Below are 18,626 nucleotides of genomic sequence, written 5' to 3'. Positions count from 1 at the left end.
CACGTGATTGGTAAAAATGTTTATTTGTAAACTTTTTTTTTTTTAATTTATTTATTTAGCGAATGGAGCGGGAATATGACTGTCCTTGTACCATGGGAAAACCAAAAGTTGCCTTCAGGGAGACTGTTGCAAAATCTGTTCCGTGAGTATTTTCTGGAATGTTACATGTTCTTGATGCCTTCTGAGCTGATGAACGTCAGACGCTGTTCTCATTTGGATTAGTCTTTGTCATGCGGTGTTGATTTTTTGATTCTTAACCCTTCTATTGGGTCCCATACGCTTTCTATCGACCATGGCTCCATTTCCTGCAATTCAGAGTGTTATCAGAACACTGTATTATATTCTTGATCCTTTTAGTACATATTGTGTTGGCCATTGCTGGAAAATGTTGTGAATCCTATTGTGAAAATAGGGTCTATTGGTGAGTTCAGAAGATCCTAAATGGAGTGTGTCAGCAGTTTACCCCCAGAAAGAAATGTTAATCCCTCTTGTGCTGTGATCACAATGTGCTGTGCCCTTGTTCTCTGCCCTGATTCTCGCCATGCCCTCCTATCTGCTATAAGCTGGTGTCCAGTCCAATGTCCACTTGAGCGTTAACTGAGGGGTTTGGTAACGTTGAATGCAGAGAGCGCAGGACACTATACATGAGGGGGCCATGTTTGGAGCACTATCGTGTGCCTGTAGTGAGGAAGCTGCCATTGTCCATATCTCAGACATCTTATTTTTTCTAATTCAAGATAGAGTATACTCAATTTTGTTGTGTTATGCTTGTTCATAGATGTTTTTACAGGTGCAATCCAAGTTATTCAACCCCCATTACAAATAAGGTTTATTAGCAAAAATTACAAACGTTTGGCTGTTTGCAATAAACCATTGAAACAGGAACAATTTTCATAGCTCAACACAACTAATATGTGTTTTCTCCAAATTTAATACTACATGCCACTTTTACTGACTACAGCAGTCTCAGAATTGAGCCAGATCCACACCTCTGTATTTTCCATCCGAGTGTGATCCAACAAAACATTGGATCACACTCGGACCAATGTTATTCCATGAGGTCTCGCAGATGTCTGATTGTTTTCCTCAGACCAGCATGTCGGAATTTCATCCGATTATCGGATCGCACTTGGCCATGCAAGTCAATGAGTATGTGGAAGGCATTGGACTGCAGGCGACTTTTTAAATGGATATCTAAATAAATTGAATCATTTTTTTTAATAGGACATTTTGGCTACTTGTTTCTTATGGACAGAATTTTTCAACCTGTTCATGACACAAATCTTTAGTACTTAGTAGAGCACCATTTGGTATGTTAAGACCTGCTGCAAACATGATGCATAGTCAAGCACCACTTTTTGGCAATGTTCCTGAGGAATTTAGCCTATTCCTCATGGCAATGGCTTCCTACATCACCGTGCTTCACTCCCTGGTGGTTGTTTTCAGAACAGAATCCAAAAACGTTTGCAGCGTATTTTGATTGAGCACGTTGGAACCAACTTTTCTGGTGCTTTCGGCTCAGGCGCGATGTGCAAAGCATGGAGCCCTTCAGCATTTAGTATCTGCCTTTAGGGCTCAGGCAGACGTTTTTGGATCTCCGTCTAGTCACGGACAGCAATGCACGGACTTGCCGCAGGTCTCCCAACCATGAGGCTGTTTCACTCCAGTCGGGAGTTTAGCGGCCAGTCCATGCAATGCTGTCGGTGCTCAGATCGATTTGTACAGATATTTGAATGCACCTTAACTCTGCAAACTGAAACCTCAGTGCTTTCTGCCACAAAGACCTAGTGCAGGTCCTCTGCATTCTCGTGAGGGTTATTGACCACTGGTATCTTCATGTACCTTGTGGCAGTCAGGACACGTCCTCTTCCTGCGACATCCAGGTAGTCATCCAGTGATCCTTCCGTGTGAACTCTGCTTCCACTCGTGTCTCTAGGAACATTCACTACCTTTTACATCTTTTTATGCCCATCTCTTTGTGCAAAGCAATGATCTCTTCTCTAACCTTTGTAAAGGACTCTTTTGACAACCCAATAATGTTAGTGAATTGGAGGCCTATGAGAAATAGGCTAATATTCCTCAGCAACGCTGATGTCCAGTTCTCAATCACGTTGGCAGCAGGTCATAACAGCCAAAGCTGCTCTCCTGTGCACTAAGTAATTCTGATACTGCAGGAGTCATTAAAAGTGACATTTTGTGTTGAAACTGGAGAAGCCACTTGTTAGATTAGTTTTGTGAACTACTTAAATTTGTTTTTATTTGAAAATGTATATATCAAATTTTAGAATTAAAACTAATCCGGGAATACCCAAATAGAGCATGCAGACATCATGCAGAAATATAATTAGCGTAGTATGTACAAATGTATGAATATACCCATGATAATCAGACTAAAGTGCCAGTGTAAACTAAGTACAGTGTAATATGTAATAGCCTCAAACTGATTGTAATCAGAAGTTAGAAGTTATCATAAATGTGATTTTTTTTTTTTTTTTTTCTTTTTTTGGCATATAAATTGAATTTTAGCGTTCATGGTTAAATCAAATGCTCATTTACATCCAGCTAGTAATCAGTATGGAGGAAAAGGGTCTGGATGTCCTGTAGCTTACACACCGAAGCTGCTGTTTTGCCATGCTTCTTCCAGGGACGTTAACAAAGAAAGTGAATGGTGCTCTTTAAATACTGACAAATAGCCGATATGAGGATGCCACTTGTGTTAAAAAAAAAAAAAAAAATTCAGGCTACCCAGGGTATTGGCTCATGAACTGCCTGCTGGCTTCTCATTGGTGGAATAGTGACTTTCGGTTCCTGTGCGTTGGAACGCAAGCGTGGTACACATGCTGTCCCTAGTGCGCAGGACTGGAATTCGCAGAGAGCCACAGGTAGCGCATGCGCACAACTCTGCATGGCGATGTTAATAGGGGTATTGGTCACACAGTGTCGAGGGATGTATGAAAGGGGCAGAACTGATTTTGCTTCTTGTCCTATATAAATGGGATTAAAATTTATAGTAATATGCAATATCGAGAGCCATGACATTGAAACTGGATAAGAGGTGTAAATATGTATGAAAGTATATGTCAAGAAGATTTGAAAAAAGCTAAGTGTTATTGAATGAATCAATGAATAAATAAGTGTGAAACAGGTGAGCAAATATGTATGGTGTAAGTCCGTAATAAAAGGTACCTTAGTAGAGCGAGTTTCAAAAATTGATATTATATAGTACACTATAGGAACAGGAAAAAGCGCACTAGGTTCTTATCCGGATTAATGTTAAAATTATAAAAGAAATCCACTCACCTATTATAGGAGAGGTCAGGCATATACAATTGGTAGTCAGCTGCTGCACGTCCAATGGTCAGAAAAGTGACCACTAATATATCAATTCTTATGGAACTAATTTTTGGACTTCCATGCGCTGCTTGACATAATACAGGATTCCAATTATAGTAGAAGATTAATAATCATTTATTCCCAACGCGTTTCGAAGTAAGAATTACTACTTCCTCAGGGGATGACAAATATCAATATATTTGTCATCCCCTGAGGAAGAAGTAATTCTTACTTTGAAACGCGTTGGGAATAAATGATTAATCTTCTACTATAATTGGAATCCTGTATTTTGTCAAGCAGCGCATGGAAGTCCAAAAATTAGTTCCATAAGAATTGAAAAGTTAATATTACAAAAATGTAAGACTATAATAAGACGGTGATGGACATGGATGTTGAAAATAGTGGTTAATATGCAGTTGATATGTAAAAAATAGTTTTGGTTCTGTTTATTGCAAACAGACAACAGTTTGTAACTCACCCGTAATTTATAACGGGGGTTGAGTAATTTGCAGCTGTAACTGACATGTTTAGGGTAAGTTCACACTAGACGTTTCTTTTTAGCTTTTTTTTTTTTTTTTTTCCCTGCTGCAAAACCCGATCTCTTGGCAGGAGAAAAAGTATGTATTCCTTGTTTGTTTGTTTTTTTTTTTCTTGAGTTTTTTTGCATTCAGGAAAACCAGATACCTGCATTTTTGGTGCGTGTTTTCACTGCCCATTCATTTCAATGGGTGAAAAACTCTGAAAAACTACTGAAAGAAGTAACATGCTCCATTGTGCAAAAAGCCATGGAAAGCATAAATTCTGATGACAAGAAAGCCAAACTGTGCATGGGATTTCTGAAACCTCAGACTTTGCTGCAAAATGCCGCTAAAAAATTTGCATAAAAAAATGCTGCAAAAACACCTAGTGTGAACTTCACCTAACTTGTGTGATTGAATATCTACAGATTATCCGAGTTGTTGTTCACACTTACTTGTGTCACCATCTGGTGGATCAGCACATCGTAATGGAATTCTAGGGCGGCATCATCCCTTTTCTGTAGAGATTAATCATTGTGTTAGAGCTATGTTGTCCTAAATATCTACATTACAGCCCATGATATGGTGCACACGATGATGGTCACTAATCTGGGATTATTTCTATATTCCTACTGCATGTCATTGGCTATAGGAGAGTGCACCCCTAGCAATGTGATCAGGACTTCCTAGCATCTTATGTACATACTATGTGCACACACTGGCGGCCGTTCACGGTACAAGCGGAGGGTAGCAGGGTGACTGCATAACTGCAGTCATGGCAGTCTGTTGCAGCCCACAACTTGGGGAAGTGAATGTGTCTTTCTAGTGTAGTTTCTTTTGCCTACAGTAGGTAACAAGTGTAAAGTCAGCGCTACCGGGATAGATACTGCAGAAGCAGAGACTACTGACAGATTTTGGCCCCCAAGCGCATTCTGCATTTGGCCCTCGAGTAATAAATGAGTAACTATGTTGTATATTAAGGGGTAATTCCCATTTTAAAGACAGAAAAATGTGTCTATTCAGTGGTGATAGTACGGTGAGAGCCCAGAAGTATCTGGGTGGGTTCCACTATGCTAAGTAGGTAACTTCTAAATAAGTGAATAAGGGTTACAGAAACTACAAAGTGTCACTGGCAGAAACAAGGCAAAGTCATAAATCCATGGAATGAAGTCTGGGCCTGCAGAGTTCATTCATTCATTCAATGTATGTCCCTCATGTCCACAGATATTTTATGGATTATGGTAAATGGCCTCTGTCACCGCCAAAATGACTATACAGTGCTGGTTTGCTTATCCCTATAAGGGCTCATACCCATTTGCGAGAAAATTTTTTTGAATATTCATATTGAATCAGGAGCCCCATACAATGCTTCATACAGTTCATGATGGCCCCATAAGATGCTCCACACTAAATACGCCCCATATAATGCTCACAAAGGTTAATAATGGCCCCATAAGATGCTCCATAGAATATGCCCCATATGCTGCTCCATAAAGGTTATCCCCCCATAAGATGCCCCATAGATTATGCCCCCCATAAGATGCTCCATAGATTATGCCCCATATGCTGCCCCATAAGATGCTCCATAGATTATGCCAAGTATGCTGCCCCATAAGCTGCTCCATAGATTATGCCCATAAAATGCTCCATAGATTATGCCCCCATAATTATGCCCCCATAATTATGCCCCCATATGCTGCTCCATAATTATGCCCCCATATGCTGCTCCATGATTATGCCCCCATATGCTGCTCCATAGATTATGCCCCCATAAGATGCTCCATAGTTCATGCCCCCATATGCTGCCCCATAAGATGCTCATAGATTATGCCCCATATGCTGCTGCCGCTATAAATAAAAAAAAAAAATGACATACTCACCTCTCAGGCCCGGTGCTGGTGTACTGAGCAGGCGGGGACAGGTGCCGATGTCACCGCTTGCTCAAGACCCCGGCACTGGCGATATTCACCTGTCCCCGGTCCATCGCTGCGCATCGCTCTGTCTTCCAGTTCCCTGTCAGTGACGTTCAGGCAGAGGGCGTGGTGCGCACTAACTAAGTCACCGCGCTCTCTGACCTGAACATAACAGACAGGACGCGGAGGAGAGGACAGAGCAGCGCGCAGCGATGGAGCGTGGACAGGTGAATATAGCGTATTCTTACCCTCTCCTGGCGCGGTCTCTGCAGCCCTGCTTCTCCCGGTCTACCTTCCTTCAGTGGTCACTTGGTACCGCTCATTAAAGTCATAAATATGTGCATGTTCCTGACTTTAATGTGCGGTACCACGTGACCGCTGAAGGAAGAAGCCTGAGACCGTGAGAAGCAGGGGGGCTACAGAGACCGCGCCAGGGGGTGTCAGTGTGAACTGACACCCCCGCCGACCCCCTGGTATATTACTCACATATAAGCCGGGGGGGGGGGGTGAGACTTTCAGCCCAAAAAAAAGGGCTTAAAATCTTGGCTTATACGCAAGTATATATGGTAAATCAAACTTCTGTGAAATCAATCTGTCCACTTAGGAGGCCACACTGACAATCAATTTCACATGCTGTTGTGCAAATGGAATAGACAACAAATGGCAATTATCAAGACACCCTCAATAAAGGAGTGGTTCTGCAGGTGGGGACCACAGACCACATCTCAGTACCAATGCTTTCTGGCTGATGTTTTCGTCACTTTTGAATGTTGGTTGTGCTTTCACACTCATGGTAGCATGAGACGGACTCTACAACCCACACAAGTGGCTCAGGTAGTGCAGCTCATCCAGGATGGCACATCAATGCGAGCTGTGGCAAGAAGGTTTGCTGTGTCTATCAGCGTAGTGTCCAGAGGCTGGAGGCGCTACCAGGAGACAGGCCAGTACACCAGGAGACGTGGAGGGGGCCGTAGGAGGGCAACAACCCAGCAGCAGGACTGCTACCTCAGCCTTTGTGCAAGGAGGAACAGGAGGAGCACTGCCAGAGCCCTGCAAAATGCCCTCCAGCATGCCACAAATGTGCATGTGTCTGCACAAACGGTTAGAAACCGACTCCACGAGGATGGTCTGAGTGCCCGACGTCCACAGATGGGGGTTGTGCTCACAGCCCAACACCGTGCAGCCCTCCAAAGAAATGCCACCCCACACCGTTACTGTCCCACTGCCAAACCAGTCATGCTGAAGGATGTTGCAGGCAGCAGATCGCTCTCCATGGCGTCTCCAGACTCTCTAATGTCTCACATGTGCTCAGTGTGAACCTGCTTTCATCTGTGAAGAGCACAGGGCACCAGTGGCAAATTTGCCAATCCTGGTGTTCTGTGGCAAATGCCAAGCGCCCTGCATGGTGTTGGGCTGTGAGCACAACCCCCATCTGTGGACGTCGGGCCCTCAGACCATCCTCATGGAGTCTGTTTCTAACAGTTTGTTTGATTTACTTGGAGTTATATTCTGTTTAAGTGTTCCCTTTATTTTTTTGAGCAGTGTATATTATGAAGAGTGGGCTATTTATATGGATACACCTAAATAAAATGAGAATGGTTGGTGATATCAAATTCCTGTTTGTAGCACATTAGTATATGGGAGGGGGAAGCTTTTCAAGATGGGTCATGACCATGGTGGCCATTTTGGATCCAGCATTATTTTTTCCAATCGGAAGAGGGTCTTGCAACACATCAAACTTACTGAGAATTTCACAAGAAAAGCAATGGTGTGCTTGGTTTTAACGTAACTTTTGTTCTTTCATGAGTTGTTTACAAGTTTATGACCGCTTGTAAAATGTGTTCAAAGTGCTGCCCATTGTGTTGGATTGCCAATGCAACCCTCTTCTCCCACTCTGACGCGATGGCTGCACACAGGACCTGTGATGAGGTCACAGGAGGGGAGGAGTCAGGGGTCACATGATCAGGAGCCTGCGTGTGTGTGCAGGACTCTGCCGTGCTGGTTGTCATGGTGCTGGATGAAGGTAAGTTTGTGTGGGGTCAGGAGTGGTTTACAGGGTGGATGTAGCTGAGCTGTGTGTGTATGAGGTGTATGGAGCGCACCCGTATGGGGTGTACGAGGTGAGCAGAGCCGCGCGTGTATTTTGGCATGGTGATAGTTCGCACCGGGGCCCATAACTTTGTAGTTACACCACTGCTACTCACCTTATCTCCACCTCAAGGGTGTGGTTGGCAGAGTTAAATGATCAGCTACTGTTTTTTTTCTCTGGTCTGTTTGGAGGAAGGAAGCCACCAGGCTGATGCTCCTGTGGGAGTCGCAGTGTGTTTGTCCCAGAAGGCTGGAGCCATACTGGGAAGGACTGTGTAGGGACTTTTTATTTTCATTTGTGCCAGAAAGGCTATTGTTGTGTTATTACTTTGATTTGTGGTTTATGAAGCAACTAGCTGAAGAGCCCGGCGTTGCCTGGGCATAGTAACCAACTGTGGTTAGTTAAAACAAATTATAATGATTATATTGCACATAAAAACTTTTCACATCATATACTCAACACTACAGATTTGCAACACAAATTAACTAAACAATTACCCAAGTATCCTCTCCTGTGTGATACTTTCTGCTGAGCTGTGTATCTAATCCTATCGTGTGTTACTGACTGCTCAGCCGTGTATCTAATCCTATTCTGTGTGATACTGTCTGCTGAGCCGTGTATCTAATAGACGATAACACCATAGAAATGATAATAATAGGCCTCAGTTACCACAACTATCTACAAAGAAAACTGTTGCTGATAGCAACCAATCACAGCTCATTTTTCTTCTTTTAAACAGCTCTGGGACAGCGTGGTGAGTTTTGAGTGGCGACTTTTGTGTTTCGACTTTTATGTGGCGAGGTTGGTGTATATGTGGTGAAATGTGTGCTGAGGGTGGTATATGTGTTGAAGCACGTGGTAGTGTGTTCATATCCCCGTGTGTGGTGAGTATCCCATGTCAGGGCCCCACCTTAGTAACTGTACGGTATATACTCTTTGGTGCCATCGCTCTCATTCTTTCAGTCCCCCTTGTTCACATCTGGCAGCTGTCAATTCGCCTCCAACACTTTTCCTTTCACTTTTTCCCCATTATGTAGATAGGGGCAAAATTGTTTTGTGAATTGGAACGCGCGGGGTTAAAATTTCACCTCACAACATAGCCTATGACGCCCTCGGGGTCCAGACGTGTGACTGTGCCAAATTTTGTGGCTTTGGCTGCAATGGTGCGGATGCCAATCCCGGACATGCACGCGCACACACACACACACACACACACACACACACACACACACACACACACACACACACACACACACACATCCACATTGAGCTTTATATATTAGACTAGCTGAAGAGCCCGGCGCTGCCCGGGCATAGTAACTAACTGTGGTTAGTTATAACAAATTATAATTATCCTCCATCCCATAGTCCCGTGCCCATATACCCATCATACATATTTGCCATCCCATAGTCCCGTGCCCATATACCCATCATACATATCCTCCATCCCATAGTCGAGTGCCCATATACCCATCATACATATTCTCCATCCCATAGTCCCATGCCCATATACCCATCACACATCCTCCATCCCATAGTCCTGTGCCCATATACCCATCATACATATTCTCCATCCCATAGTCCAGTGCCCATATACCCATCACACATCCTCCATCCCATAGTCCCATGCCCATATACCCATCATACATATTCTCCATCCCATAGACCCATGCCCATATACCCATCACACATCCCCATCCCATAGTCCAGTGCCCATATACCCATCATACATATTCTCCATCCCATAGTCCAGTGCCCATATACCCATCATACATATTCTCCATCCCATAGTCCCATGCCCATATACCCATCACACATCCTCCATCCCATAGTCCCATGCCCATATACCCATCATACATATTCTCCATCCCATAGTCCCATGCCCATATACCCATCATACATATTCTCCATCCCATAGTCCCATGCCCATATACCCATCATACATATTCTCCATCCCATAGTCCCGTGCCCATATACCCATCATACATATTCTCCATCCCATAGTCCAGTGCCCATATACCCATCACACATCCTTCATCTCATAGTCCAGTGCCCATATAACCATTATGCATATGCTCCATCCCATAGTCCCATGCCCATATACCCGTCATACATATCCTCCATCCCATAGTCCAGTGCCCATATACCCATCACACATCCTCCATCCCATAGTCAACCATTATGACATCATAATGAGGGGCGGGGCTTGACACACACACTTTTTCCCCATTATGTAGATAGGGGCAAAATTGTTTGGTGAATTGGAACGCGCGGGGTTAAAATTTCGCCTCACAACATACTGTAGCTTAGGACGCTCTCGGGGTCCAGACGTGTGACTGTGCCAAATTTTGTGGCTGTAGCTGCGACGGTGCGGATGCCAATCCTGGATACATACATACATAGACCCACATTGAGCGTTATATATTAGATAAACCACCCTGAGACTTTAATATAAAGTATTTCTGTGTCTACTGTACCTTGGGGAGCAGCGGAGTGAGCCCACCTGCCACACCCCGATATTCTTTTAAAAACTGAAACACAGCAGTCTTCTCCATCACTACAAAATAAAATATTTTCTGTATTTGTTGGACTTACCACCTCTGTAACCTTTTTAATGACAACCGCACTGTATAGTGTTTCTTCTGTGGCGTTTTGCAACTTGACAAAAGCACAAGAAGCCAGTGCCAGGTGCCAGATGGGCTCCATATCGGGTGCTATATTGCCAAAACTATCTGCAATATGAAATAATGAGGATACATCAGCAGCCTGCCTTAGCTGTTACATATACAGTAATATGCACAGGTTACCTGGGATGTCTTCTGCTATCAGTGGCTCAGAGCGGCCCCTTATCCTGCTGTAGAACTCGTTGTCTTTGGCTGCGGTGTAGTTCTGCGGCTCAGGCTGCAGGCTGTACGTCACATTAGGAGCAATTTGCTTATTTGTGTAGTACAGGACCTCGGCAGTGCATTTTATGGCTTCTTTCTGAGGAGAAGGTGACCATTTATATTGATTTGTATATATTATATACTTCAGCTAAGAACAGCTATTTAAAGGGGTCGTCCACATTATCTTTGTTCTTGCTGGGCATATGATTTGTTGGCACTTACTAATAAGTACTACAGGTTCTCCTGCTCTTGGTACAGCCTTTCTAACAGACTGCACAGCTTTCCTGGATGCTGACGGAGGAGCCTGTAACCAGACCTACTTATCAGCTTCCTCCGCTCAAAGATAAAATGGCCAACGCCTGTAATTGGTAATTAAATTGTACTTTTGCGGGCCGGAAATCAATTTTGAGTATGTCAACACTTATAGGGAACCTGCATCAGGCTTTTGCTCAATATACAGTGTCAGGTTGGCACCGTTATAATGATTAAAATGATACCTTGATTGATGAAATCCATCTTGTGGTTGTTGTTTGATTTGTACTTGTAATTTTTCAGTTACTGAGATTCTGGTGCTTTGGGGTAGCCTGTGAGTCCCCCCTATTTTGCATACTGCATAAAATATGGTTTAAAAAAAAATCACAATCGTCAGGTAGGCGGCTGCGTTGTATCATGATACGGTGGGTAATATGCATGTCTTCATTTTATCTAGCGATAGATGCTACTACGCAGGTGCAGCCACCGGCACCAATTTGATTAAGATAATAGTTTTGTTGAGTAAAAAAAAGTCTTAACGAAAATGTCAGCTGCGCCTGCGCTGTTATATTTATCGCGTTCCAATAGCTGCTACTGCATATGGCGCCGCTGGCACCTTTATGCTACAGAAAAAAAAAGAGGCTCCATCAAGATGGCGCCAGTGGTACCTGCTCAGTAGCATCATTCCGATGGATACAACTGCGCAGGTGCTGTCGGCGCCATCTTGATAGAGCCTTATTTTTTTTTCCTCTATCATAATGGTGGTGGCGCATGCAGAGTAGCATCTATCGGAATGATGATTTTTTTCCCCAAAAAAACTGTCTAAATGAAATGAATACATATTATCCCCCATATCATGCTGCAGCGCAGCCGCCTGCCTGATGAATGTGATTTTTTTTTTTTTTTCAAACCGTATTATGTTTAGTATGTAAAACAGGACAGGGGGCAGGTCAAACCGACAGTGAGGGATCAGTGACCTGTCAGCAGGCTGCATTATGAATACCTAATCAGAGCACCACATGAGGACCCCCACAGGCCAACCCAAGCATATCAACTAAAAACTGAAAATAAAGATTAAACCTCAAACACAAGACGGATTTCATCAACCTAGGTGTCATTTTAATCAGTATAATGACACCAACCTGACATTGTCTGTAGGTTACTGTGCACAATCCTGCTGACAGGTTCCCTTTAAGCGTGTGAAATCAGACATTATCAAGCAGGATTTCTTATGTTATGCCTTTTAACAAACCCGAATTCCTGTGATAGTCTGTGTCCTATATGTCCAGTCGACTAGTCTTCTACCCCCCCACAGCTGCCAGACAACTGCACGTTTGCTACAGTCATGCGTTTCATAGAAAGCCCTAGTGGCCAGGCATAGGGAATGACGTGGTGACTGCAGACTATCGGAGATGGTGGCACACATAGTGCCGCATACAATGAACACTGTGTTAACCACTTGTGGCTCCGTTCCATTAGGCTAAGTGCTCACCTTATTTAGGGCATCTTCTATACTGAATTTCAGGTAATATTTATTACCCAATCCTGGAATAACCTGTTAAAAAAAAAAAAGTCAGTTTAGTTTTCCGCTCTCCATATGTTCCCAAACCCCTGTCCCAATTTTGTCTGTCTTACTTCCTTGTTGGCTGTTGTCACATCCAGCCGATCATAAAGCCGGTTAGGCCCCCCTAATTTGTAGTTAATGTGGTTCATAACAACAACTGTGGCTCTGGAGGCCGGGTAATGGGTGGGATTAAGCTTTTCCATGTTTCGTCTTCCCTTGCTGCTCTGTATCATGTAACTCAGGAGATTGCAGAAGTCCAGACGAGCAGCCATATAGGAAGCTGTGATCAGGAAGCTGCGGCCTGACCCTACAGGAAGGGAGGGCCGCACTCTGATCTCCTGACTATGTGCAGAGGAGGGAGCTCTGCCAGTGACTGGAGAGACAGGTTTACAGATTAGAGCACACAGCGGCTTTCACATCTGACATCTCCAGTGATTGCAGTGAGCTCTGCAGCCATTATACGCAGTGCTGTATGTAGGAAATAAGCGTCGTATTATAGCTGCTCACAAGACCTGTTCATGAACGTAGCTTTTTCCTTAGACATCTAGTACAGAAGGCAGATCCCAAGAGCTAGATTTGTGCAGCCAATGAGCCTACACAGAATCATGGATGATTTCAGCTCTGAAGTTGTAAATGTGGCTGTAATATAGCAGGGAGTGCTTTGTAAATTTGTGATTATATTGTTCCACATTTTCAGGTTTGATTTCACTCATAAGAAGCAGTCTGGTGGGGCCGGCCAGTACGGTAAAGTCATTGGCTATATCGAGCCGCTGGAAGCCGAAAATTACACAAAGGTGGAATTTAAAGACAGGACTGTAGGGACAAATGTCCCCAAACAGTTTGTTCCCGCTGTGGAACAGGTGAGTGACTGACTCAGAGCGTGGATACTACAATTGCTCCCTCGGTATCAAAACTAGCCTACATTTGTAAAATGTTCAAGCGTGTATTATACCTAGCTGCGAGATGTCATCCATCTTTTCAGACTCTTTAGTTTTGTTGAGGTGGCCGTAGGCTTGTTCAGCTGAATATATCTAAGGTTTATGGGCATCGTTGGGTAATTGGGAGACAATGAAGGGATTTGCAGACGGGAAAATCGGAGGAATAGCGAGGCGAGAGGTGGATTAGTCGTGCAGCAGAGTTGAGGACGGACTAGAGAGATGCGAGAGTGTTAGCAGGGAAGCCACAGAGGAGGATATTACAGTAGGTGGGAGAATAATAATCTTTATTTTTATAGATGAGATGAGATCATGCACTAACAGTTTAGTAGATTCAAGGTTGAGGAAAGGACAAATTCTGGAAATATTTTTGAGTTAAAGGCAGCAGAAGGTGGCAAGAGTTGGATGTGCATTTGAAAGACAGTACAGAGTCAAGCGTGACTCAGAGGCAGCAGACATGCGGTGCAGGGGAAAGTGTAATATTTATTGTGATAGATCACGTCCCAGAACAGAGCCTTGAATGACATTCAGAGAGAGAGAGGACGGGATGAGGAGGTAGTGAGAAAGTGGGAGACACTAAATGTGTGGTTGGGAGAGGAATGAGAAGATCCAGGAGAGGGCATGGTCTTTGACCCCATGGGAAGTCAGGATTTGTAGTAGGAGTGGTAGTCAAATGTGTTGATGGAAGAGTATAGGTCTAGAAGGAGAAGTACAAATAATTGTCTGTTAGCTTTGTTAGTAAATAAGTCCTTTTCAATGACGAGGGCAGTTTCAACGGAGTGATGAGGATGGAAGCTGGATTGTAGGTTGTCAAAGAGGATTGAGTTAAACGAGAGATGGGAGGAAAGTTCATCATGGACAATGCTGTTCAAGGAGTTAGGAGGTGAATGGGAGCAGCTGCGATAGCTGAACATAGAGGTTGGGTTGATGGATGTATTCTTTAGGTAGGCGTGATAGTGGAATGTTTGAAAGCAGAAGAGAAAATAACAAAGGTTAGTGATGGGTTAGGGCTGGGATAAGCATGGAGGTGAGGATGAGGGATGTGCTTAAGTGCACAAGTGGTGAGGTGTGGTATGGAGATGAAATGAGCATCACTCTCCATCCAGGCTCTAAGGGTAAGTGCAGATCAGGAATTGGCAGCGCTTTGGACACTGAGCGTGTTCGCTGAGTCCAAAGCGCTGCTGTCTATTGAGTGCAGGTGAATCTGCATGTGTTCACTGAATGGCGTTCTGAACATTCTATTGGTGAGATTTCTCTTGCAGAGACTAGCGTCTCCGCAATATAAATAGACTTGCTGTGGTCTGGAGAGACGCGCTGCATGTCAGTCTCCGCGGACGATCCGCAGACATCTCTGGACGCATAGTGGACATGGGATTTCTTGAAATCCTATCCACTATGCTGTAAAAACTGGGCGCTGCAGTTGGGTCGCTGCACAAGTACACAGTGTCCAACCCGCAGCGTTTACTGATCATCTGCACATAATCTGAAAGAACGTACTCTTGAAGAATGGAACAAGATGTTTCAATATGTTGATTGTGGAAACTTCATACTAGACCTCAATCAGTTTGGATTGTGTGTCTCTCCACTCTTTCTCCAGACTGTGGGACCTTGATTTCCAAGGTCTACTGTGAAGTATCCACAATCGATGGTTTCGAGAACCATGTCATCTGCTGGTGTAGGTCCACTGTGTTTTATCAAGACCAAAGTCAGCGTAGCCTTCTAACAGAAAGTTTTAGAGCACTTCTTGCTTCCCTCTGCTGACAAGCTTTTCGGAGATGGAAATTTCATTCTCCAGCAGGACTTGGCACCTGTCCACACTGACAAAAGTACCAATGCCTGGTTTACAAACAACAGTATCCCTGTGCTTGATTGGCCAGCAAACTCACCTGACCTTAACCCCATAGAGAATCTATGGGGTATTGTCAAAAGGAAGATGAGTGACACCAGACCCAACAATGCAGATGAGCTGAAGGCTGCTATCAAAGCAACCTGGGCTTCCATAACATCTCAGCAGTGCCACAGGCTGATCGTCTCTGTGCCACGCAGCACTGATCCAAAAGGAGCCCCGACCAAGTATTGAGTGCATTTACTGAACATACATTTCAGTAGGCCAGCATTTCAGATTTTAAAATCATTTTTTCAACTGGTGTTCTAAAGTATTCTAATTTACTGAGATAATGACTTTTGGGTTTTCATTGACTGTAAGCCATAATCCTCAACATTAACAGAAATAAACACTTGAATTAGAGTAATCACAAACAGAGTGATCCATCTAATATATGAGTTTCACTTTTTGTATTGAAGAACCAAATTAAATTAACTTTTTGATGATATTCTAATTTTGTGAGATGCACCTGTATTAGTATGGAACGCCTTTAATATAACAAAGATGTCCAATCTTTCTGATGCAAGCTTTTGCTTTACTTGTTAAGTCTGTTTTCTGTTTCTGAAAGGGTTTCCGTGATGCCTGTGAGAAAGGACCTCTTACTGGACACAAGATTTCCGGGATCCGCTTTGTCCTGGAAGATGGCGCTCACCACATTGTGGATTCCAATGAAATCTCATTCATTAGGGCAGGAGAAGGAGCAATAAAACAAGGTACATGAGTCTTGTTTCCTTACCTGGATGTGATTGTTGAAACAATTGGGATTTGTTCTTGTTTGGGTATATATTGATATCACGTGCTTCCAGTGACATTAACAAGACGCCTTGTTTGCTTAAGGCATTGGAAGTATGTGCCCTCATTTAAAATTTGGGGCCACCCCGCTACACATCTTATGAGCTGTACTTTTAGGCTTCCATACCCAGTAAAAGTCCAAAAACGATATAGAAACCTGTTTGCCCACATTGATGAAAACACCTACAGCAATGCTGTGAGGTGTACTGCAATTATTACTTGATGACATGGACTTTTCAGTGGTGAATTTTGTAAACTGTCAGAACATTAAAGGAGGTGTATTAACCCCTTTCCTACATTTGACGTACTATTCCGTCCATGTGACCTGGGACCTAAGTCCCAAGGACGGAATAGTACGTCTAATGCGATCAGCTGCGCTCACGGGGGGAGCGCAGCTGATCGTAGCCGGGTGTCGGCTGATTATCACAGCTGACACCCGGCACTATGTCAGGGACGGTCACGGACCGCCCCAACACGTTAACCCCTGGCACACCGCGATCAAACATGATCACGGTGTACCGGGGGTTAAAGGAAGCATCGGCAGGGAGGGGGCTCTCTCCGTGCTTCCCTGAGCCCCCCACAGCAGCGCAATGTGCAGCGCTGCTGTGGGGAGTCTCCTTCCCTGCAGGTCCCCGGATCCAATATGGCGACGGGGACCTTCGGGGGCCTGCAGGGAGCTGGCTTCCTCACTGCCCGCAGAGCGTAGGCATGAGGAAGCCTGCAGCAGTGCCTGTGACACATCGCTGATCTGTCACAGCGATCTGTGATGTGACAGATCAGCGATCTGTCACATGACAGTGATGTCCCCCCCTGGGACATTATAATAAAGTAAAAAAAAAAGTGTAAAAAAGATTTTAAAAAAAAAAAAAATAGCTAAATAAATTTAAAAAAAAATATTCCCTAATTCATTTTTTGAAAAAAAAAAAATAGAAGTACACATATTTGGTATTGCCGCGTCCGTAATGACCCACCCTATAAAACTGTCCATTAGTTAATCCCTTTAGCGAGCCCCTTAAATAAAAATAAAAAACGAAGCAAAAAATGATTTATTATCATACCGCCGAAGAAAAAGTGCAATAATGCGCGATCAAAAAGACGCAGATAAATATCCATGGTACCGCTGAAAACGTCATCTTGTCCCGCAAAAAACGAGCCGCCATACAGCGTCATCAGCGAAAAATAAAAAAGTTATAGCTCGCAGAATAAAGCGATGCAAAAACAATTATTTTTTATATAAAACTGTTTTCATTGCATAAAAGCGCCAAAACATAAAAAAAACGACAAAAATGAGGTATCGCTGTAACCGTACTGACCCGAAGAATAAAACCGCCTTATCAATTTTACCACACGCGGAACGGTGTAAACACACCCCCCCCCCAAAAGAAATTAATGAAACGCTGGTTTTTGTTCATTCTGCGTCCCAAAAAGCGGAATAAAAAGCGATCAAAAAATGTCACGTGCCCGAAAATGGTACCAATAAAAACGTCAACTCGTCCCGCAAAACATAAGACATCACATGACTCGGTGGGTCAAAATATGGAAAAATTATAGCTCTCAAAATGTGGTGATGCGTCTTTTAGCGTATGACAGCTGCCAAACATAAAAACCCGCTATAAATAGTTATCACCCCCTTAGTTAGGGATAAATAATAAAATAAAAAAAAAATTATTTCCATTTTCCCATTAGGGTTAGGGCTGAGGTTAGGGTTGGAGTTAGTATTTGGGGGTTTCCACTATTTTGGCATATCAGGGGCTTTCCAAACACGACATGGCGTCCGATCTCAATTCCAGCCAAAAAAATTCAATGGCGCTGCTTCTCTTCCGAGCTCTGCCATGTGCCCAAATAGTGGTTTACCCCCATATATGGGGTATCAGCGTACTCAGGACAAATTGCACGATAACTTTTGGGGTCCTGTTACTCTTGGGAAAATAAAAATTGGTGGTGAATAGATCATTTTTGTGGTAAAAAATGATTTTTTTTTAATTGTACGGCTGTATGTTATAAACTTCTGTGAAGCCCTTGGGGGTTCAAAGTGCTCACCACATATCTAGATAAGTTCCTTGGGGGGGGTCTAGTTTCCAAAATGGGGTCAATTGTGGGGGTTTCCACTGTTTAGGCACATCAGGGGCTCTCCAAGCGTGACATGGCATCCGATCTGAATTCCAGCCAATTTTGCAGTGAAAAAGTCAAACGGCGCTCCTTCCCTTCCGAGCTCTGCCATGCGCCCAAACGGTGGTTCCCCCCCCCCACATATCAGGTATCGGCGTACTCAGGACAAATTGCACAATAACTTTTCCAGTCCAATTTCTCCTGTTACCCTTGGTAAAATAAAAAAAAATTAAACCTGAAGTAATTTTTTTTGTGAAAAAAAGTTAAATGTTCATTTTTTTTTTTTCAAACATTCAAAAAATTCCTGTGAAGCACCTGAAGGGTTAATAAACTTCTTGAATGTGGTTTTGA

At 43.6% G+C, this 18,626-nt stretch overlaps 2 protein-coding genes across 2 annotated transcripts in view; one reads left to right on the top strand and one right to left on the bottom strand.

The window, feature by feature from the left end:
• GFM1 (G elongation factor mitochondrial 1) overlaps nucleotides 1–18,626 on the top strand; it is a 49,830-nt gene that overhangs the window by 25,319 nt on the left and 5,885 nt on the right. The window contains exons 13-15 of the mRNA XM_073578980.1: nucleotides 60–142; nucleotides 13,252–13,414; nucleotides 15,943–16,087. Coding sequence (XP_073435081.1) covers nucleotides 60–142; nucleotides 13,252–13,414; nucleotides 15,943–16,087 — 391 coding nt within the window. The remainder of the gene's footprint in view (nucleotides 1–59; nucleotides 143–13,251; nucleotides 13,415–15,942; nucleotides 16,088–18,626) is intronic.
• Nucleotides 7–12,888, bottom strand: LOC141092638 (latexin-like). The gene is made up of 6 exons (XM_073578984.1): nucleotides 12,626–12,888; nucleotides 12,483–12,545; nucleotides 10,661–10,835; nucleotides 10,449–10,585; nucleotides 4,307–4,369; nucleotides 7–305 (listed from the first exon to the last, which is right to left on the bottom strand). The coding sequence occupies exons 1-6, from the start codon at nucleotides 12,824–12,826 to the stop codon at nucleotides 219–221; spliced, it is 726 nt and encodes a 241-aa protein (XP_073435085.1). The 5' UTR covers nucleotides 12,827–12,888; the 3' UTR covers nucleotides 7–218.

This window comes from Dendrobates tinctorius, unplaced genomic scaffold (assembly GCF_039654945.1).
Source record: "Dendrobates tinctorius isolate UK_male_01 unplaced genomic scaffold, ASM3965494v1 ptg000060l, whole genome shotgun sequence".
NCBI lineage: Eukaryota > Metazoa > Chordata > Amphibia > Anura > Dendrobatidae > Dendrobates > Dendrobates tinctorius.
Note: the sequence above shows the minus strand (reverse complement) of the source record. Positions and strands in the feature narration are given on the sequence as shown.